The sequence below is a fragment of the Typopeltis vanoorti genome, chromosome 23 (genome assembly GCF_054136105.1).
Source record: "Typopeltis vanoorti isolate ZY-2024b chromosome 23, IOZ_Tvanoo_1.0, whole genome shotgun sequence".
Taxonomy (NCBI): domain Eukaryota; kingdom Metazoa; phylum Arthropoda; class Arachnida; order Uropygi; family Thelyphonidae; genus Typopeltis; species Typopeltis vanoorti.
Window position 1 is genome coordinate 4,518,216 of NC_143571.1, and position 24,568 is coordinate 4,542,783.

At 36.4% G+C, this 24,568-nt stretch overlaps 1 protein-coding gene across 2 annotated transcripts in view; it reads right to left on the reverse strand.

The window, feature by feature from the left end:
* Positions 1 to 24,568, reverse strand: part of slx1 (structure-specific endonuclease subunit SLX1) — a 45,126-nt gene that overhangs the window by 14,866 nt on the left and 5,692 nt on the right. For both annotated transcript variants that reach the window (XM_090412612.1, XM_090412611.1), the window contains exon 3: positions 17,643 to 17,694. In XM_090412612.1, coding sequence (XP_090268738.1) covers positions 17,643 to 17,694 — 52 coding nt within the window. The remainder of the gene's footprint in view (positions 1 to 17,642; positions 17,695 to 24,568) is intronic.

The window sequence follows — 24,568 nt, forward strand, 5'->3', positions numbered from 1 at the left end:
ACCAGATTGAGGACAATTTCTGTTGATTCCACAATTCTTCTCTCCAGTTCCTGGTAGCATCTAAACATGTTTTTTGATTTGTTCCAGATCACTGGATGAATGTGACAGACTCTTCCTCATGTTTCAAGCAGAATGAAGAATGTGATTAGATAGTGAGCTGGCTCTAGTTCTGCCATGTGTAATGTCTCTCACATGTTCTTCCATACGCAACTGATTGGATTTCTCTGTCTGACAAAAATAGGACACATTGCGGTTACATCAAAGCAAATAAACTCCTGGATACTTTACGCTGTTATGTTTCAGTTCAGGTGCACTGAATAAGGAATGGAGTTTAGAAAGAAGAGTAAAATAAGTGTTTAAATTTCTTAGAATTTTAATTAACTTTGGTGAAATGATGCTGATATATATGGTAGAGATATAAAGCCTTTTACATCAGTACTATCTTCACTACGTTGAGAAGGCGGATTAAAAAATAGCTTATCAACAGTCTGTTTAGGATAGCCATGTTTCTGAAAGGTTGTAAGTTTATCATCTTTGGTGTAATTGCAACATGTCCAATTTTAGTCAGATGGAGAAATCCATTGAGATGCATATGGAAGAACTAGAGCCAGCATACTATATAATACATTCTTAATTCTGCTCACCCTGATGAGAAAGATTCTGCCCTTCATCCAGTGATCTAGAATAAATCAGAAAACATTTTTAGATGCTATCATGAACTGGAGAGAGAGAGAGAAGTGTGGAATCAACAGAAACTGTCCTAAATCGTCCGTCTTAATAATAACCTTAGCTATAACCTATCTGATTGTCACTCTTCAGCTATCCAACTTTGGCATACACAAGATCATGTGAATGTGCCCAACAATACTATGGCATCCAGAATGCCTTCAAATGTTAGCACTACATTTGCAAGTTAATTTATAGCTGCCTCTTGTAATGTGTGGCCGGCCTGGTTGGCCGAGTGGTTAGCATGTCCACTCCCCAGCCAAGAGGCCTGGGTTTGAATCCTGCCATGGGCATGGATGTTTGTGATTGTCCCACAAACTTTGTGTGGAAAGGGAATCTGCAACTCTACCAGTTATTCTAGCAGAAGACATCACTGTCAAAAGCATGTGAGGTATGGCAATGACCATACAGCATCTATGGACATCAAATGTGAAAAAAAAAAAAAAATTGTAATGTGTGTGTGTGTGTGTTTATATATTTTTCTTTTCATGTTATTCACCCAATGAAGTTTTCTAAGAAAATGAAACTAGTTGTGCACTCAAATAATAAATAGTGTTTTTGCTATTTTGATATCTCTCAGCTTACAGTCATTAAATTTACCCATGTCATATAGCCAAGTAAATGTATTGCATCAAATATATATATAGAGGGAGCCTCCATAGCTCAGTTGGTATAGATGAAGCCCTTTGGTCAGAAAGACCTGAGTTCGATTCCCATCCATGACATGAGGAACCTTTATCTGGTCTCTTTCGAGTAAATGTGAGTGAGCCGGTCTCGTATGGAGTTAGAGGGTTTTTTACCTGGAAATGTTTTTTTGTCCCTCAGAACAAGTAAACTGACCCGTGAACACACACAGATCTACAGTGTACATGCATACTTAAAATCCCTCATTAGGTGGGCTCAACCAGTCCTAAAGGATGGATGACGAAAATTGGGAAATCCCACATGACAACAACAACAGTAATAATAATAATAATTTTTAATTTAAGCGCCTCCATAGAGCAACTGGAAGAACAATGAGACATTGATCCTTTCGACTAGAAAAGACCTGAATTCGAGTCTCATCATAATGAGAAGAATCTCTCTGATGGCATTTCTTTATATATATGTGCCCAATCAGGATAGATTGAAGGTGTGTGGATTGCAGAAGTTCATTGATACAGAGGTAGTACGGTTTTTCTCTCCGAAGTTGTTTTTTTAGCCGGTCTGGTTGAGCGAGTAATTAGTGTATTTGCTCTCCAGCCAAAAGGCTGCGGGTTCAAATCCAGCCGTAGGCATGGATGTTTGTGATTGCCTGTGAAAATACTAGTAGTGGTAGTGGGCGGTAGATGCCATTGGTGTAGTTTATGATGTTAGTTGCGATTCATTGTAATTGATGGACTGAATGGTGGAGACAGAGAGTTATGGAGTAGGTGCCCTCCCCTTGATGAGTCTTTGGAGGTGTCATAATAATAATAATAATAACATATATATATTATTATTATATAGGCACCTCCATGGAGTCTGAAGACTCATCGCAGGAGACCAGGTTCAAGGAGAGATGCAATCTATTGCATCTCTCCTTGAACCCATTAACAGATAAACCATTCACAACTGACTGTGGCAATCCATTCCGCTCATTCACCACTCTCCAAGCAAAAAATCCAGTCCTCACACCCTTACTGACAACACCTTTATTCAGCTTCCAGGGATGACACCTGGCTCTGGTCCCTCTAGCCAAATACTGAAACATTTCCCCTTCATCTATCCTATAAAATCCTTTAAGCAACTTCAATGTTTCTATCAATATCCCCTCTTTTTCTCCTATCAATGAACTTCTGCAGTCCACACACCTCCTTCAATCTATCCTGATTGGGCACATTCCACAGGCCACTCACTATCTTGGTGAGTGGCCTGTGAATCCTCACCTCTGAATCCTCTCCACTGCTTCCACATCTCCAAGTAACCGAGAGGGATCAGACTTGAGTACAGTAATCCAGATGTGGGCATATCAAGGCCTTATAAAGAGGAATTAGAACTTCCTTATCTGACCTTATTAATGTGTTCTTCACTAGTCAAATGATTATGTGCTACCTTAGAAACCTTAGCAATATGTCCTCTAAACTTGATCTCTCTCTCTCTCTCTCTCTCTGTCTACCACCACTCCTAACTCTCTAGCTTCATCCTGGAGTATAGTGCCATCAGTGTGATAAATGGCTTGTAATCTATTTATTCCAAAGTGCATAACTTTACATTTCTCGATATTAAACTAACACCCATTAACTTTTGCCCATACTGACAGCCTATTTAAATCGTCTTGGAAGCTCTCCACATCGCCTTGATTAACTATTACTCTACCTAATCATCAGCAAACAACTGAATATTTCCTTTCAGGTTATTTCCTATATCATTTATGTACAAATTAAACAGCAATTGTCCCAGCAAAGAACCTTGTGGAACACTAATAGTCACCTGCTTTTGCCTCAATTCTGCCCCTGTATATATATCACTTTTTGATATCTGTCCAGCAGCCACCCTCTTATCCATCCCTTATGCAAATTTGTTCTAATTTGCATAAGTGTTCCATGTGCTATTCTGTCAAATGCCTTTGCAAAATTCATCATGTAGCCATTTCCTTTATCCAACTCAGCTGCTACTCTATTATATAAAGTTAGCAAATTAGTAAGGCATGACCAATCCTTCACAAAGCCATGTCGACCCTCATACAGTATCATATTTTTATCTACCATTCTTGAATTTTCTTTTTTACCAATTTTTGTAATACTTTTAACACCATGCCTGAGATACTGATTGGTATATAATTTTCTACTGTAGTCTTAGTAACTCCCTTATGCAAAAATTTCCACCTCTTTCTGCTTCCTTGGAACTCTACCAGAGCTCAGACTTAAATTAAAGAACTTAGTCAAAGGAATTGCCAATTCTCTTGTGCATTCTCACAAAACCCTAGCTGATATCTCATCTAATCCCACAGCTGTATTTACGTTGAGATTCTGCAATATCGTAATTACTCCCAATTCTTTCAACTCTGTTCCCACATTAGTGTCTGTCATATAGGTTAAAGCAGTAACCTCGCTAGAAAGATATATGCTTGCAAAGTGGTCACTCAGTAACTCAACTATTTTATCTGCTTCTGTCTCTTCATGACCATCATCACTCTTTAAGGTTAATCTTCATAGTCATTCTTCCTCTTACTTGCCGGCTAACGAAATAACTCTTTGGGATTTCCTTTGGCCTACTTGGCTAAATTCTTCTCACTATCTGCTCTATATAATTTATATATGATGCAACAATGGCAGTCAACAACAGCAACTAGTAAAAATGGTTTTTTTATCACTGCAAAGTTAAAAAGTGACTAAGGTTCATCCAGACACACTCTGGACTTTACCAACAATATATTTCACAAATAAGATATTGAACCAAATAAATATTCTTGCTTTCTTATATACCTCTACAAAATATCTTACATGTGTTCAGTATAGTGCAGTACCATTCTCTTTTGACTAGAACAAATGCTGTAACACACTTTAATTCTATTCAAATCATTCCAAAAATCTGCTCAATAGATGGTGATACTGGCTTTGTAAAGGATGACATCATCTCTGGGATAGTGTTACCATTGATTGATTAATTGATCTCATTCATCTCTTTAGAACAGGTAGAGTCCCCTAATGAGGGGTTCGCGATGAATTTTAATATGGCAGGCTCATCAATCCTTGCTGCTTCCTCTAAAGGCAATATTCATGACTGTAATTTGTGTGTTTTCACAGAACTGGTTTGCCAGTTCTTGAGGACAAATAAAACGAGTTTCCAGGTGAAAAAACCCTACCTTTGTATGAGTCCAGCTAACTCACCTTTCGTCAAAAGAAACTAGATAAAGGTTCCTCATGTCATTGACAGGAATCGAACCCAGGTTTTTCCGACCAAAGGGCTTTGTCTATGCTGACTGAGCTATAGAGGCGCTAGAATATCATGCATGGTCATAAATACTCCAGCAAATTAATCAACGTACACCATAGAAATTACTGCATCATGATATCCTTCATTAGAAGGCTTTCCATCTGCCAACAATTTGTGCCAGAATCTAATATCATAATAGTAGTAATAGTATCATAAGTTTCATAATAACCATATGAAAGAGATGATACTATTTATACTATATACTCAGGGCTGGTGGAAGCGGGCATGCAGAGCATGCGGTGCATGCGGGCACCGCCACCTGGCACGGTTCATAAGTTCATTTTTAAGAAACAAAATTTTTATCATAAAAACCAAAAAATTCTTAGAATGATCAATATTAAAATAAATAAGGCCGGATATACGGAATAAAAATTTTAAAAAAATTGTATATTGCCGCCTCTTTGATCAGCCGGCTGTTTACAATTTTGCAGCGAGAGCAGGCTAAACTTGCGTGCAGAATGTCGTGTCTACTGCAGACTATCTAAAGTGAAACGGTGAATGGTTTTCATGTGTGTGCAGAAACGAATTTTTGTACAAAACATTTGTTGCTAGTTAACCAGTCATATAGAAAGCATCTCAGTAGGCTACTGACAGTAGCGCAGTGCGGACTATTATTTCGTCTCTGTGTCGTGTTGTGTAATAATTTCTTGTGGGTATAAAATAGAAATGGAATCAAAAATTTAAAAAAAGTTACCCAGTGCACAAAATCATAAGCGTCATGCTGTGAAAAAAGATGATATTAAGAAACAAACTGGGCTCTTAATAAATTTGTTAAAATATTAAAATATTCTGATGCAGATTGTAACCAGCTCGATACATCAGAAATCAGAGTTGAAGAACCGTGCATATCATCCAGTTTGCATGAAAGTACTATTGCAACTATTGAACAAGATAACAAGACGCATGATTTAAGTGAAAATCAGTTAGGAGAAGATTTAGTTGTAGTTGACCACGAAACTAACACATTGTTAGAGTCTGTAAATTTAGAAGATCCAGGTGAATGGGGAAATATTGATGAAAAATTACGAGATGTTTTAATTGAAATGGGGCCTGTTCAAAAGAAAGATATAATATATCCCAGAGATACATAGTTGTAAATTTAGCAACACGTATTATAATAGAAAAATGGAAAACGGGGAGCTCGCGCCAAGAAAATGGCTCATTTATTCTGAAACTTAAATTGTTTTTTGCTTTTGTTGCAAACTTTCTGCACCTACTGAATCAAGTAGTCTTGTAGAAGGTTATAATGATTGGAGAAATGTAAGTATAACTTTGCATAGACATAAGACTAGTTTAACTCACATGAAAAATTTCTTAAAATGGAAAGAACTTGATAAAAATTTAATAATCAAAACTACTATTGATTCCCAGATTCAAAGCATGTAAGAAATGGAAAAGAAACATTGGATGAGTGTTTTCGAATGCTTGATTGAAATTATAAAATTCGTTGGTAGTCAAAATTTAGATTTTTGCGGATCATCTGATAACTTATATGAAAAGAATAACGGCAATTTTTTAAAATTAGTCAAACTGTTCGCGAAGTTTGATCCCGTTATGGAAAATCATGTTGAAAGGGCCCTACATCGAAACAATAGAGTACACTATTTGAGTAAAGACAGAAAAAATGAAATATGGGAAACTTTAAGTAACGCAATCAGGGATACAATTTTATTATCAATTCCAAAATCTAAATAATATTCCATAATTTTAGACTGCACACCTGATTCAAGTAAAACAGAACAAATGACCATTATTATTCGCTTTGTTTCCTGTGACAATGGAATTGTCAAGATCAGGAAAAACTTTTTAGGTTTTGGAGATATATCAGATTCCACAGGACGTGGTTTATGTGCAACAATAATGGAACAACTGGAAAAATGGAACATCCCCATTTCCCTTTCACATTTGACAATGCGGCAAATATGAAAGGGAAAAAAATATGGGCTCCAAAATTTCCTTTTGAACAAAAATCCTCGAGCTTTTTACATGCCATACTCTAAATTTAATCATTAACGATGCAGCCAAAGTGAATGCAGATACAATTCATTTCTTTGAAATAATGTGTTGGCTATTAGTGAGAGTTCATTCTGTGTATCCTCCTCTTCTGATATAAACTTTTTGGCTCTATGTTTCATTCTATAATACACAGAATAAACTCTCACTAATAGCCAACACATTATCACAAAATGGATATCCTCAAAACATCATCAAAAAATATCTATACGACAACCCCAGACAAGAAGAATCCCACTGTCAGCACATTTCTACTGTAGTAATACCTTTCATCAAGTCAATTTCTTATCAAATAGCAAGAATACTAAGAGCCCACAACATCAGAGTGGTCTTCAAACCAACCACCAACATCAGACAAGTTTTAGGATCTCCAAAATATAAAGTTCCGTTCTACAAATATCCAGGAGTATATTACATTCCCTGCTCCTGTGGTCTTGCCAAATTGGACAAACTTCACGAAGTTTAGAAATTAGACAAAAAGAACATGTTGGTGATGTAAACCACAACAGAAGCATCTCTTCCGGCTTAGCATCATTTCTGCATGTCTAACCACACGATAGATTGGCAAAACAGCTCCATGCCATATCTCAATAACGACTACAGGCATCGTGTATTTAAGGAAGCCACAATGGTATTAATAACCAGCAGAAACCTCAACAGAAATCAGAGTGTAATTCTAAACAGTTCATGGAAAAACTTGATCCTCTCTCTCTCTCTCTCTCTCAATCAATCTGAACTATAGCTGGCCAGTAATCACGTTACAAGTCTACAACAAACACGCATGCGTGATAATGAATAAGAACAATAAGTCATCTCTGCCACGCGAAACGTGTAACCATAGCTACTAGTTTGGTTTACAATTTTTTATGTTCCTTTTAATTTGCATTTACTAACTTTCATATCTCCGTAACGCCTTGAAAAAGCCAGACAGTTGGCTGGCGAAACTGGTAGGTTTTAATAAATGTGTTATTGTAAACTGGTCTGTATTAATAAAATTGTATTTCTATTATAAACCAAAAATGTATAATTTAAATTTAAATTTTTATTATCGTAAAAGAACCACACATGCCTGGATCGTTACAGGGGCGCTTAGATAGAAATTGCATGCGAACGCCAAAGACCATAGCGTCGGTTCTGTATATACTAATACTTGTGGTATTAGTATATCAGGGCTATTTATCCCAGGGGTGGCTATTACCACATGGAAATAGCCACCCCTGGGATAAATGAGTGTGAGTGCAGAAATGACTGTGAATTGCTGAGTGAAGTTTCCCAGGTTTTGAATTTAAATGGATTAGTACTGACATTATGCAAGAGTAACTGTGGTCTGGAGTGGATGATTAAATGCATACAATACGAATGCCCAAATGTATCAGAAATGAGGGAGTTTTTAACGTTGGTCAGCTTGACTTGGCCAAATATTATTGGTATGAGCGAGACATGGTTAACAGAGAATGACATATTGAAAGTTTATTTTTCACTAGGTTAGACTATGATAATTTTATAATAAATTTAGTTTAATCCTTTATCCCAGTGAGAGCAAACAAAGTTTGCGCCTGAAAGTATCTTCAGGACTGAATATAGTATTGTACGATCTAACCTGGGTAAGTAGTGCAACACCAGGGCAACTCGTAGCAAAGGTGAAGCAAGCTACCAACACTCTTAACCCAGCATCTCCCATAATGCAAAACACATCTCCTTGTGGATATGTATACTGTTATGCATTAAGGGAGTATACATATCCACAAAGAGATGTGTTTTGCATTATGGGAGATACTGGGTTAGGAGTGTTGGTAGCTTGCTCCACCTTTGCTAAGTTGCCCTGGTGTTGCACTACTTACCTAGGTAAGATCGTACAACACTATATTCAGTTCTGAAGATATTTTCAGGTGCAAACTTTGTTTGCTCTCACTGGGATAAAGGATTAAACTAAATTTATTATAGTCTAACCTTATGATAAATTTAGTTCAATCCTTTATCCCAGTGAGAGCAAACAAAGTTTGCACCTGAAAATATCTTCAGGACTGAATATGGTGTTGTACTATCTTACCTGGGTAAGTAGTACAACACCAGGCAACTCATAGCAAAGGTGGAGCAAGCTACCAACACTCCTATCCCAGTATCTCCCATAATGCAAAACACTATTTGCATTGGCCACTAGTCTGGGTAGTGGCCAATCCCTTAATGCATAACAGTATACATATCCACAAGGAGATGTGTTTTGCATTATGGGAGATACTGGGATAGGAGTGTTGGTAGCTTGCTCCACCTTTGCTACGAGTTGCCTGGTGTTGTACTACTTACCCAGGTAAGATAGTACAACACCATATTCAGCCCTGAAGATATTTTTAGGTGCAAACTTTGTTTGCTCTCACTGGGATAAAGGATTAAACTAAATTTATCATAGAGAATGACAAATTACAGGAATAGAATGTAAGGGATACTGTATTTTCAAATAAAATAGAAGGAATAGGGCAGGAGGAGAGGTATTATTAATGATAGCTAAAGAACTTCGACCAACAAAAATAGAGGTTAAGGAGGATTGTGGATCTGAGTGAGATACATTTAAGGCTATCTGATGTGAGATAGAGGCCAAAAAGACAAAATATATTATTGTTGGCTGCTGCTATTGACCAGGGGGTTCAGAGGAAGATCTGAATGCCATGCATTGGTAGATTAGCACGATGAGTGTAGGCTGACAATTTAAACTATGGGGATATAGACTGGAAGGAGAAAAGGGCACAAGGCAAGGTGGAAATGGAATTTATACAGTTAATTAAGGGATAATTACCTGAAACAGCATGTGATGAAGGAGACCAGGGGTTTGAGATGGATCTAGTAATAGCATCAGAAGATCTATCTATAACTACAGCAGTTTCCATGTGACCATGTAGTCCGGTTCTGGAAGTATGCTCAACTTGTGGAATTCTGTCAAGAAAGGGTTTATGCGGAACTACAAAGTTGACAATTATAACAAACTTAGGTAGCAGCTTAGAGCAATGCCATTACATACGAAGTTATGAGGAATGAATGTCATCAGTGCATGGAAAGTGGACAGGGATAGTTTGAAAGAGGCAGTATTAGACTGAATACCCAGGATCAGGAGGATAAACCGAGTAGAGATTAAATGAATGAGTGGCAATATAAGGCATGGACTGCTTAAAAAAAAAAGAAAAAAAAAAAAAAAGAGCACCATGGAAAGAAACAAAAAAAAAAATAATAATAATCAGCATGCTCATGAGCAATACAAAGCAAAAACAAGAAGAGAGACTAATATGGTTATTAAGGCTAAATCAGGTTATGAGAGAAAAATAGCTAAGCAGACCAAAGTATATCCAAAGGGTCTTCATGTTGGAGGCTTAATGGATTTTTTACAACACTCAAAAAGAATTAAAATAGAATTTAATACTTCCTATATTTTGTCCTAGTCACTAGGACATCTAAGGGGATTACAAAAACAATTAATGTAACATGCACACACAAATCTTACAATACTAAGCCCAACCACATGGGTGACACTAAAGTGCTATCTAGGTGGAGCGTCCTCTAAGGGCGGTAGTAGGTGGCCTGGAATGTAAGGTGGGACCTCTGGTGATGAGCGTTTCCCAAATCTTCGGAAGCTTAATGCAACCGTATTTATTAAGATTTGGTTGGTTTCTGAGAGCTGCTGCTGCTGCTTCTAAGAAAAGTCTCTCTTTCTTGAATTTGCTGTGGTGGAGCATGGTGGTTTTCTTCCATGATACTCTGTGGGTAGTGTCCAAAACATGGTCAGCCAAGCCTGAATGGCCATAGTTGTGTTTACAGATGTAAGACTTGTGTTCCTCCAGGCAGATGGATGCTGATCTGCCTGTCTGTCCAAAGTATGCCAGCTTACAGGAACGGGGTACTTTGTAAACTCCAGGCAGCGAGAGAGGAGGGAGCTGATCTTTCGTAGAACGGATAAGGGTAGCAAGTTTGCAGTAGGGCTTATATGCTGTGTGTGGGTTGTACTTTTTTAGTAGCTTGGCTATTTTTTCAGATGTGCCACAGATGTAGGGTATGGTGATGGCATTTTTAAAATCTTGTTGACGAGAAGGACGGGGAATGGGGGAGGAACTGATTATTTTTTTGATACTATGTTCGCTGTAGCCATTGGAGTGGAAAGCGTTGTGTATGTGGTTAAGCTCAGTAGTAAGGGCAGTTCCACTGGAACAAAGATTGTGGGCTCTCTTAGTAAGAGTTTTGATGATGCCATATGGTTGTGAGGGGTGGTGGTGGGAGAGTTTGTGAATGTATCTGCCTGTGTGTGTGGGTTTTCTGTATACAGTGAAGGCAAGTGTATCATTAGGCAGGCATGTGACTAAGGTGTCTAGGAAGGATAAACAGTTGTTCTTTTCCTTTTACATCCAAGAATCCATAGTAAACTGGATTCTTGGATGTAGGCTATTTATCTCTGCAGGTCAGTGTCCTCATTATTGCAGCAATCCTCTGTGTTACCTTCACCACCTTTGCAATATGTCCCCTGAATTTCAGGTTTATATCAATCATCAACCCCAGACCTCTTGCCTCCCCTATTTCCTCCAGTATAGCTCCTCCCATAGAGTATGAAGCATCCCATCGATGTGTCCCAAACCTCAAGACCTTACATTTTGCTCCATTAAACCGACCCCCCCAATCATTTGTTCATCTGTCTAGCTTATTCAAATCATCTTCAGGGGTACCACATCTGCACTATTACTAATAACCCTTCCCAGCTCTGCATCATCCGCAAACAACTGAATATCCCCCCCCCTGCAATCCATTGTCAATGTCATTGATATAAAGGTTAAACAATATAGGTCCCAGTACTGAGCCCTGTCAGACCCCATTTGTAATCCTCTGCCTCCTTGAAACTGCCCCACCATACACAACTCTCTGATACCTATCGGACAGCCCATCCTGAATCCAGTTGACCAACTTTACATCCAGACCCATGTGCTGCAACTTAAATATCAGCTTATCATGTGGTACCCTGTCGAATGCCTCGCTAAGTCCAAGAAAATTTAAGAATATTTATTCTTCTAACCGTTCATTATTTTTTTGTTCTGCGTTTAGACATCCATCCAGGTGTGATATATTTTTTATCTGAACTAATTCAGAATGAGACATGTTTCAGTTATTGAATACATGTGTATTTTGAAAATGACTCCACTTTTCCTGCATACGAACATGTTGTACACTACTATCATTTACAGAGCTAGTTTAAGATCATAGGTTCACATTTGAGTAATTATAATAAAGAAAATGATAATAAAATTATGTAAATCTTATCATCATTATGTAAAGCAGCATAAGCTAAATTGCCATCTGCGAGTGCAATACTAGTCTTTACCTTTTCCTCCAATACTAGTATTTTATAGCACTAAGAAATTTTAAATTTTACATTTAGTCTTCTTTACTGAAAAAAAATATATAGATAGATGTTCCGAAAGTGAAATACATTATTAATTACTTCTCTTGTGAAACGTTCAAAAACAAATCAGAAATATCATGTCGTTAACAACCAACTAGATAGTGTACCCTCTTCCACCAATGAGCTGTGGATTCAAAACTCACAATGGGCACATGTTTGTAATTGTTTTTAGGTAAGATATGAATTTCATCATCTGATATGAGACCACAGCACTGCTTATTGGAGGCCTCAAGTGGCTTGAGTGGTTTCCGTGTTTGGTCATGGAATTTGAGCAGGATTTCCAAACCTGGTTAAATTGAAAAAATTATAACAAAACAGAAATTAGGAAGCTCACTGATCAATAAATAAATTACTTTCATTATACAGGGTGATTCAGAACTCTTGGGTCATCCTTTAAGGGGTGATAGAACACACCTAAACAAGCACTTTTTGTCATACAATGCATGGTCCGAACTCAAGTGGTGAAGCGTTAGAGGGCGCTTTTCAGTGAACGCTTATAAGAGCTTGTTTTTGCGGTCGTCGTTATTTCTACCGTGGAGTGTAAAAAGGGTGGATTCTTTCACAAATCAGGAGAAGGCTGACATGCATTTTATTTACGGAGCTGTGGACGGGAATGCGAGGGAAACCAAAGACTGTACCAAGAGCGCTTTCCAACCAGACGCATGCCTGATTGCAAAACCTTTCAGCGATTGCACTGGTATCTGTGCAAAATAGGCTCCTTTGTCAGCGGCATGCAGGATACAGGGCATGCATTAAGTGTGAGAATGCCACATGTTACAGAGGAAATTCTATGTAAGGTTGCAGATCGTCCCAAATGTAGCACACGAGCAATTTCCCATGCCGTACGTGTGCCCCAATCAATGGTGTGGCAAGTTCTAAAAGACGAACGATTACACCCTTACCATGCACAGAGGGTACACACCTTGACACCTGCAGATTACCAGCCTCGTGTGGATTTTGCAGTGGTTCCTGCAGCAGACTGCAGTGCAGCCAGACTATTTTATTCACTGACCAATGCATCTTTACACGTGAGGGCATTTTTAATACCCACAATGATCATGTGTGGACGAGAAGAAATCTGCATGCCACACATCCACATTCGTACCAGTGACGTTTCTCCCTATATGTTCGGGCTGGAATCCTACGTGACCATTTGATTGGTCCATACCTTCTGCCAGCACGACTGAATGGGAGAACGTACCTCGTATTTTTACAAGAGGTCTTGCCAGAATTACTGAACCCTGTTCCAGCAAACATTCAAACACGTATGTGGTTCCAACGATGGAGCGCCACCCCATTTCAGCACGGATGTGTGGAACACCTTGGATGCAACATTTCCAGGATGATGGATTGGTCGGGGTGGTCCCATTGCTTGGCCACTACGATCACCGATCTCTCATGTTTGGACTTTTTTCTATGGGGCCATATGAAAAGCCTGATCTACGATAGCTCCCATCGATTCCAATGAGGACCTTATTGCCAGGATTTCTATTACCGCTGCCACTGTACGAGAAATGCCTGATGTTTTCGCCAATGTATGCCAATCACTACGTTGGAGGCGTGAAATTCAATAAAATTCTTCAATTTATGTTCTGTAATTTCTGCAATTGTTTCAAATCTCCTCTGTCATTCTTGTGTTTCTTAATTTCTTGACACAGTATTTGCTAACCCCTAGCGCTTCGCCACTTGAGTTCGGACCATGCATTGTATGACAAAAAGTGCTTGTTTAGGTGTGTTCTATCACCCCTTAAAGTTTGGCCCAAGAGTTCTGAATCACCCTGTATAAGAATAAAAGTATTATGAAAATCTAAACAAATAATACATAAATACATAAAAATACTATATTTTGTGAAATTTATCTTGCACTGCATGTACTTTTTGTATATTGGTATCAATGTAATATCATTTTAATTTTCTAGTGCATAACATTTTCGGCGAATTTTTTCCGCGACGAATAGTTACCATATGAATTTTCCTCTTGATGAATTGTCCACGCCGCGATTAATTGTCGGCAATGAATTCTCCGTACACCCTTTTGACTCCATGGAGATACCCTGTATAATAATAATAATATTCCACTCCAAACTCAGACCACTATCCAAGTCTTGGTATCTAGGTTCACTGGGTTCATTTTTGTAATGTCATTTTTTGTAGATCATACAGGATCACTTCACTGATGTTTAATTCTTGTAAATAGTTGGATAGCTTTTTTTGAAATTGCATCAAGTGAACCAATAACTATTGGGATGACTTTGATGTGTTTAAGCCACAGCCAGCCAACTTCAATTGCCAGATCTTGATATTATAATAATATTAATAAAAAAAAAACAGCCCACTCCATCTTCCGTCCTGTTCTCTTTGAAAATGTTATATCCATTGCATCCTATTCTTATGACTATATCATCCTCAGCAGTGGTGTAGCTACAGCTTTTGCCGCTGGGGCAGTCCCTGAATTTGCTGCCCCTTCCAATACACACTAAAAATACTACAAAAAAGTAAAAACGACGTATAGGTAAATAAATTAAAACACTATGTTTATTTGAACTAAAACTTTAATTTCAATATTCTAAAATGTTATTTTTCTTGCTTTTGTGTTAGCAAAATCATCGATGACATTGGTGAAGTCTACTTCATACTAATGTAGGTAATTCTTAATCAATTTTATTTAGAAAAACTCCTCTCACAACTAGCAACACTTACAGCAATTGTGAGGAAAATTTGCAGTAGTATTACAATATTTGGAAATGAGTTCTCGAGACTGTATTTTAGAATTAACTGCAAAAGTTCAAAAAGGTTAAAAGCTGCCCTGGGTGGACGCTGCCTCTGCTCCTCCCTAGCTACTTCTCTGATCCTCAGTCAACCAAGTCTCTAACTTTTGACAAAGTTGAAACAGCTAATGTAAAAACTTATTATTCTGGGTGCTTCTGGTTTTAGCAAACATAAACTGTATCCCTTTTGGCCTACAACCTCTCTTACATCTTGTATTGACCATCCCATTCAATTTCAGTATTTTCTTATTCCCCTACTCATCTGCCTCAAGGATGCATGCACCAACTTACCTACACCTTTCCCCACCAGCCAAACAATCTACCTACCTATCCTACAGAATATCAGCTAATCCTCACCATTTTCACAAGAACCTTGATCATTAATTAACCAGTTCTTTGTCTAAATACACTGTGTGTTAGTTTATAGTCAAGGTTCTTGCACAGACTCATGCTATAACTCTGCACAAGTTTCCTTTTATACTAAACATCCTTTCCCAGCCACTCTCAGACATGTGTTCTTTGAGAAGACCACAATGGTGCCAAATGGAATAACCTCTTGCAATTTCTATTCTTCCTTTAACTGGTCTGAATATTGTTTCAATATTCAGACCAGTTAAATATTCAGACCAAACATCTGCTCTGACAAAACTAATGAAATAATGCTTGTCACAAAGGAAACCTTCATCTTCTATTCCACTCCAAACTCAGACCACTGTCCAAATCTTGGTATCTACGTTCACTGGTTCATTTTTGCAATAGATGTGAGCTGTGGTGTAGCTTGAGCATGGAGCTGAAGTAACAAATGTGCCAAAATAGTGCAAGCAAAAAATTCAGCATACCAGAAGAGGCTCATAATAAAACTCCAGCTCCACACTCAAACTATACCACAGCTCACAACTACTACAAAAATGAACAAATCCAAATCTGAATTTCAAATGGCAAAGGAAAGAAAGCTTACCTTCCTCTTCAAACAGCAATCATTACTTCTGATCCCTCAACCAAAGCCAATGGAAAACTTGATCATCCACATGCCTTATATTCAGGTGGTGCTATTGTAACATCACCCAAAGATAAAGCTAACCTCTTGGCAATTCTTTTCTTTCAAGACCTGCACAGCTGATCAAGGTAAATTAATGCTACCAAGAAAACAGTATGCTATATGTCTCTCCTGGTCTTCATAAGAAATGTCTTTCTGTCAATAGCCTCACTGCAGGCTACTGACAAAGACAGCAGAAGAATTCCAAACAGTCTGGATACCAACAAGTTTTCTGGTCCTGATAAGTATCCCTCCAATTTTGGAGAAAATTTGTTTTTCAAAATTAACACCCATCTTAATCATCTTTACAATCTTTCATACTCACCTGCCATCTGCTCTACAGCAATAAAACAAGCCTATATTCAACCTATTCCAAAAACTGATAATAGTTATCAGGTTTTCTTGGAATAGGTCATCACTCTCACCTCAATTCTTTTCAAAATAACAGAGGTCCACAGTCACCTTCATTACCATCTGGAAGCCACAAATTATGCAACTGTAGATGCTCCAGAAAACACTGCTCACCTTTCAGGATGTGATAGAAATATTGGGAGAAACTCGGTTTATCCAACTCCAAAAGAGGACAATCCAGTTATAACAGATTATCCTTCTCTTTCAGATGTATTCAAACATTTCTAGATGATATTCTGCTTCTGCTCTATCCCTTTTCTACAGGCATTTTCATCAGTCATGAAAATTTCTGCTATTCATGAGTCAGCTACCATCATTCTTCTGCTTTCCTTTAAGGCTGTTAATATACAAGCAGCTGCCAGTCAACATTCATTCACAATCCAACTTACAAAAACTTACCAAGCCACTTCTCATCCTCCTCTTTCATTATATCTACTTTTGTTGTCCAGAATAACCTTCTCACAATGTCCCTCAAGGAAAAATGCAATCTCCAAGAACCATCAATATAATCCTCCATTTTACTTTGTCATTTATCTATACATGGTACTGATGTACTATAAGTTCTGGAATGTCTCATATGACAGCAAGAAAGAGAAAGAGAGAGATAACTAATAACTATTCTAGCACAATGGATTGACTGGACCTGTGGTTTCTTACCTCTCTGTCATATCTGAAAAAAATAAATTGTTGGATAAAGGGTTATTACTGGGCACTTGACTAGCATACTGCAGGCTGTTGGCAGTAATTTTTAAATAAAAAAAACTTACTAACTTTTTTTTTAAATATTGCAAATGATTTGGGACATGACTAAGCCTTTGACTAAACCAATTTGAGCATCTGGCAGTAAGTTTAAAACTTAACTCTTCAGTATGATTTCCCATTGTTTGTGCTTTGCTGGGTCATTTTCACTGTAATCTACTGCTAGGTGGATTAATGGATCAGGGTGGATGGCAGCATCTACCAAGAATTTTGCAGCCCTTTCACATAGGAAAGTTGTGTCCCAGGGATACTGGCTTTTCAATGAAGCTATACATTTCTTATGAGCCACAGTGAATTTAATACTATTTAGAAATATTTGTTCTGGAATATCTGTAGTTTGATAACATTTGAATCTGCCATGTGACTCCAGACAAGTAAGCCATACGTCATGGCTGGCCTGATCAGAATCACATATAGGGATAATTTAAAGTGTAGATCTTTAATAAAAAAATCTATACGAAAACAATACTAGCAGAAAAAGTAATAATATTCTAAAGTTTGAATAAAATCTACTGTATGCAACACTGATATCTGTACCCACCTTTAAGGCAGATATTTCATTGGGAAACCCATGCACAATGAGGACCATATCCCTGTAAACAGAAGAAATTAGATAGAGAAAGACAGATTAAACTAGGTAAAAATGATCATATTTGCTATTGGGTAATCAACATAAATTACTTATTATTTTTAGCAGTTAATAAATTAAAATATCAAAAGCAATCATGCAAATTTTTATTGATTTAGAGATTTGAGAGAAAAAGGAGGTTGCAACCAAATCAGATTAGCACAAATTTTGCATTATTGCAAATATTATACTCATAAAATATACTTCAAATTTTTTTTTTATCTTTCCTATTAAGTATTAATAATGCATTATTTTTATGTATTGAATTTTTGTTTCTTCATAACAGATCCTGATGTTTATTTTTGGAAATGTATATAAATGCATCTAACAGACAAAGAAAGTAGTATTATGGATTGCTCTCTTCTTCTAGACCAGTGTTTCTCAAACTTCAGATATCCACGTACCCCTTCTTAAATTTTCATTATTAACAAGTACCCCCAAATTAATTAATTAATTAAAAATTAATTTAAAATATTAATTAAAGTTAAATATCTATTTTATTTGAATTTATATGTTCATTTAAACAAAAAATATGATTTATTTTTAAATTTTGGTTCACGAGAGATGTCAGATCACACACTCTTATCAATTTCATTTGATACAGATGCAATATCAACATTTTCTTGTTGCTTACAGCTACTTCTATTTGCTACATTACTCTCTTTTGAGGGTTTTAGAAATCCAATCTTTAACCAATGATCCATACATAAGAATTTGAAAGCTAAAAAATAAATACTGTATTTACTCGAATATAACTCTAACTTTTTTCCCAAAATTAAAGCTAAAAATTCGTGTTGAGAGATACGTGCGGGAATTTTCGGAAACTAAAGTTTCAGAAAAAAATTGAAAATGGTGTGACTTACCAAGAAGCTCCTAATCGCTATCACTACTTTTGGCATCAAGAACAGTTTCTTTGTGTGCATCGTCAAAGTCATCTACCCAAATAGCGTCATCTTCTTTCCTATTATTTCAAGCAAAAATTACCAGTAATTTACAAGACTTGAGATACATAGGGCAGCGAAGAACTGCATATGATTGGTGCGGTATTAACAAAAGATTGCGCGAACCAAAGACAAATTAGCATTTCAGCAGTTGATTTGAAATGCTATTTCCCTTCAACCGAATTCCATAATATCTGAAACACATTCACTATATATTTCTTAGTTTTAACACGTTAATGACGGGGTGGTGTCAAGCAAAACCACATGTTCCACCTGCAACATATGGTTTTGCTTGGTCTATACAGCTGTTTCTGTTGGAGAGGGGATGTGATTAATTTGTTAGTGCCGTTTTATCCTGGTTGTTTCTAATTGCACTGTTTGTTGAAAAATATAATTACTCCTTTAATTATGCATAGCCGAAAATTGCCACGTATCCCCTAACGACCTTTCGCGTACCCCCGGGGTACACATACCACACTTTGAGAAACACTGTTCTAGACACACAAATTCTGGCCTCCTGGATAAACATAGGCCATCAGTAATTTGTTCTTAATGAAATTGTATCCACACATATCACATTCTAACCTCTCATCGAGTGATCAGTCGATACAGATGATAATTCTATAACATATTCTGAAGCATGCATAGAATATCATGAGAGTTACTATAGTAGTACCAGTAGGAAAAATAAGTTAAATACCTTTGTTGTCATTTTGCCAGAAAGAAATTGGAAGAATTCTAAATAGCTTGTACCAACAAGTCTTCTGTTCCTGATGGTATCCTTCCCAATGGTGCTCTAGAATTAATGTACATACTATATTATACTATATAGTCTTTACGAACTTTCATACTTGACTGACATCTACCCTGCAACACAAAAGCGAGCCCACATTCAGCACATTCCAAAAATAGGTAATAAAATTCAGCTATCAAACTACTGCACCCATTTCTTTACCTCAGTTCTCTCAAAAATAATGGAGAAGGTCATCAACAGCTAATTTTTATCACCATCTGGAGGCCAACCAATTAATTAGTGATTATCAATATCAATACAGAGTCTGCTGCTCTTAATCAATAGCAGATGTCCAAGATTCAAGTCTTGGAAAGATTTGTAGAAACTTGTGTAGTCACTCTTGATAAGTCTAATATATCTGATCCGGTCCACCTTCCATCTTTTATGCAGCCAGTTTCCTCTCTTCAGATTTCCCCATCAATCTTCTTCCTATACATAAATGACCTTCTCTCACTAGCCTAAAATCTTGTGCCGAATAAACTTGTAATGTTCAAATTTTACAAGCTTCAAAACCTTCCAGAAGTAATGTCTTAAACATCAATTCTTTCATTCTTCAGTAAGATGAGGATAATTCCATCAACTGCAATGATACCTAACACAGTTTTGCTTTATTTCTAGAAAGAAAATTTCACTATTATTCTCTTTAATAATACCATATTCAGATCTCAAGGCAAAATCAAAGTTTTCTTCTTTAGCTTATACTCATATTGCCCTTTCTGACAGTTACAAACAATAACATTACTTGCGCTTAATAAAAAGTTTGGTGTCTTTTTTAACTCAGGACATACTTCCCTCTAGGTTCCACCTGTAAAAAAAATTCTCAAACTGCATAAATCATAAATCCACCCAACTATAGAATACTCTACTCACATTTGTAATGGTGTACCAAAAAAATGAACCTCCCATGAAGTCTGTTGACTCCATGAAGGGTGCGATGATGTTCACAACAATAATAATAATAAAAATATTTGATATTATCTGAAAGAGAGTAGGAAATTTTGTTATCAGATGATCTTCCTCTCACAGCTTCATTTCAATCATTTTCTCATATACATTCTGTTTCTGCTATAATTATGTATATTTTCCTGGGTGAACTGGCCACTGACCTCCATTTTCCTTGAAACCTGTGAAAACACAAGCAGCTACTAATTAACATCCAAACACATTTCAGCTTCAAACTTATCAAACCAAGTTTCTCATCCTTCTCTTTCATTCCATCTGTTTTCCAACCAAATCTAGTTGTGGAAAAAACATAACATTGTTCTGTTTTCACCTTAGCACATGTGGTATTGGCATGTTATAGGTTTTGCAACCTCTTGTAAATAGAGTTGATATTTAAAAAAATTTGAAAAGCATCAGAATGCATTCTCATAAGTCAAAAGAATAAACAGAATTGAATGAATGGATGGAATTATTGAACCAATATACAGTGACTTACATATTAGAACTTCTCAGGCATTTTGGATAAGTAGGTCCTGAGAAACAATTACATGCAGCAAATATAGCAGAATGCATTCCTACCAGTTAGGAGCAATAATTAATGAGCATTATGAATTCCTTGATGTCCCATTCCTGTTGACACATAATTACTGAAAAGTTATTTATGTGTAAGAGGAAAAAACAACATGTAACCATAGTCAACAGCAAATCATCACTATTGCTATTGACTGTGTTATAATTTGTTATAAACATTGAGACGGTGTTATAATGAGTTATCTTATATATATGCAGTTTGTTTGTTTGGTTGTGTGTGTGTGGGTAGGTGTGTGCACACACCCACACACATTCATGCTAGGATGTGAACTACAACACTATTATAATAAATTTAGTTTAATCCTTATATCCAAGTGTGTGCAAACAAAGTATGAAAGTATCTGTGCCTGAAAGTATCTTCAGGACTGGGGTAAAGTGGTACAACACCAGGCAACTCCTTGCAAAGGTGGAGCAAGCTACCCACACTCCTATCTCAGTATCTTCCATAATGCAAAACACGCAAACTTTGTTTGCACACACTTGGATAAAGGATTAAACTAAATTTATTATAGTCTGACCAAGTGAAAAATAAACTTTCTACAACACTATTAGGATCTTAAAAAATGGGCTTAGATAATCCACTGTTAAAGTTAAGGTTAGGATGATGCAGAATAATAATATATCAAAATCTCAAAAATTAAACAATTAAAACTAGATGCTTTGATATTATCTCACTTTTCACCAATGTTTCCTTGAATGACACCTTGGAATATTTATTATCTGATTTGCAAGCTGACAATGTCAACCTTTTCAAATTTATTATAAATTCAGGATATTTCACCTGGAAGGGAAAACTTGGTATGCAAAATGAGGAAACTGCTATGGGCTTCCCTTTACTTCCAACTTTATCTAACAATTATTTGGAACTTTTAGAAGAAAAAAATTCATCTTTAAATCATCACTTTGGATCCATTATGGATGACATCTACACCATATGAAAGCACATCAACAACTACAAATTTTCCTACAAAAAATTAATGGAATGGTTTATGTCCTAGAATCAAAAAACAAATCAAGCCATTTGATTCCTTTCTTTCTTTCTTTTTTTTTTCCCCTATATAAAGCTTTTCTGTATAAGGTTTCTGGATAAAGTTCTGTTGGAATTTTGAAAATGAATCAAATGGATCTTTTTCAGAACACTCAGCTCAAATGGGAAACAGACAACTCTCTCCCCCTACCATAAACAAATCTTTTTGGATGATATACACACCAAATATCTTATATCCTCCTCCTCAAAAATACAGAATTAAATCATTATTGTGAAAAGCTCACATACTCTATTCTTCACAAACTGCTCTTAGCAAAAATTTTAATGATAAGGAATAACAAAAAGTCAACAAAAAAAAATCATCAATCTTTGCTACAGATTCTCCAAAGAGGGAGATGAACTCGACAAGATCCCTATCTCATATATTATAGGCACCACTTTAAAATGAGTGTCATGTTCTCAAGAAATTTCAATTTATGGTCATGTACAAATATATCAATCAAAGCTGTCTCTAGTTATTATCTCTTAAACATAAAATTTCTTTACTGCAGCTGTTTGATGTTTATCAAATTCCTTGTACCTGCAAACTTATCCTATTTTGGACAAATGAGCCAGTCAAGTGGAAATTGTACCTCGAAAACACAATGTATATTTGGTTGATTAAATATATAAGCCCAGAACTGCACAGCATGAGAATGACAAGAGCTATAGGATTGTATACAAAATACAATGTTGTTGCATATAAGAATTTTCTAATTTGAAGGTCTTTTCAAAGAAAGTGCTGAGGTTCTTTTATTATTATTATTCCTGATACCTCCAAGGAGTCCGAAGACTCATCGCGGGGAGGACACCTACAACTGTCTCGACCACTACACTAATCTTAGCCTTAATGATGGACCATTGATAGTCAAAATCTGGGAAATTATCATCAGCCACTATATTATTTGATTTTTTTTTTAGGATCCTAACAGTTTGTACACATGCACTGCTTATACAAAAATAACTACAGTTATACCACATATGCCTCCTTTTTATCAGTATAAAGAAAAGGACATGAAATTTTCGAAATTTTAAGTATAGCATTCAAAATACAGTACCAAATTTGTTATAACTAACCCTAAAATATGCTTAAAACAATAATCAACAAAGCAGTTAATTATTCTTTCTCTATAATGGAATTCACGCAACAACACTTATGGGATAATCAAAGTTTGGGCATGTTAATTTTTAGAAGATTCCAACATTTTGTGGAATCATCAACATAAGCTTTTACTTCTATGATATACAAAGGATATTTGTATATTATAGAAGTATGATATTTTATACTTCCATGATATATTTCATGTGGATATTTCAGCTTTGAATGGGTTGACATTGTAAAAGTAATTATTAATACTTGCCTTGAAAATATTGATGTGTTACAACAATAAAATGTTGGAATATTTTAAAAATTAAAAGCAATTAACTTCTAATTTTCCTACTCAGTTGTGTTAAGTTATATTATACAACTATATTATATAATAATAATAATATGAGGCCAGGGACTTGGGAGTGTTGGTGGATTGGGAGATGAAGTTTAGGGGGCACATTGCAAAAGTAGCTAAATCAGCTCATCAACTCACTTGGTTGTTGAAAAATACCTTGACGAGCAGAGACAAGCAAGTTATTGTACCTCTGTACCGAGCCCTGATAAGACCTCATCTCGACTACTGTGCCCAGATTTGGTCACCTCGGTTCCTTCTTGATGGGGAGGAGGTGGAGAGGATCCAGAGGCGAGTGACTAAGATAATAGCAGGTCTATGGAATGAACCATATGAGAACAGGTTGAAGATTTGTGGGTTGCAGAAACTAGTTGATAGGCGGAAAAGGGGAGATATGATTGAGACATTCAAATTGCTAAAAGGATTCTATAGGATTAATTCAGAGGATATTTTGGAGATCAGGACTGGTGGTGGTGGGAGAACTAGGGGACAGCCATGGAAGCTGGGCAAGAGCGTGGTTAGCAGGGGTGTTAGAGCTGGGTTTTTTACTTTTAGAGTGGTAAATGAGTGGAATAAGCTGCCAGAGTCTGTTGTGGGTGCTATGACAGTGAGCGAGTTCAAGGCAAGGTATGATAGATACTGTGAGAATGTTGAACAGTTGGGTGAACATGATGTTTAGGGCCTCCCTCGATGAGTCTAAGGCCTCCCTGGAGTAGCCCATAGTAATAATAATAATAATAATAATATTATTATTATTATTATTATTATTATTATTATATTCTCAATCATAGATTTCGTAGCTTCCCAACACAGCAAAAAAACCAATAAATAATAACCAACTGGTGTCATCCTAAGATAAGCTTACATATAAGCTTCGAGGATGAAAGCAGAGAAATTAGTTCTCATCCAAGATGTATCATATGTAACCAAATGCATGTAATGTACGTATCACATGTAAACCAATGTATGTATTATATGTAATCAAATGTATGTAATGTATGTATTATATGTAATCAAATGTATGTAATGTAAGTATCATATGTAAACAAATGTAAGTAATGTATCATATATAATCAAATGTATGTAATGTATCATATATAATC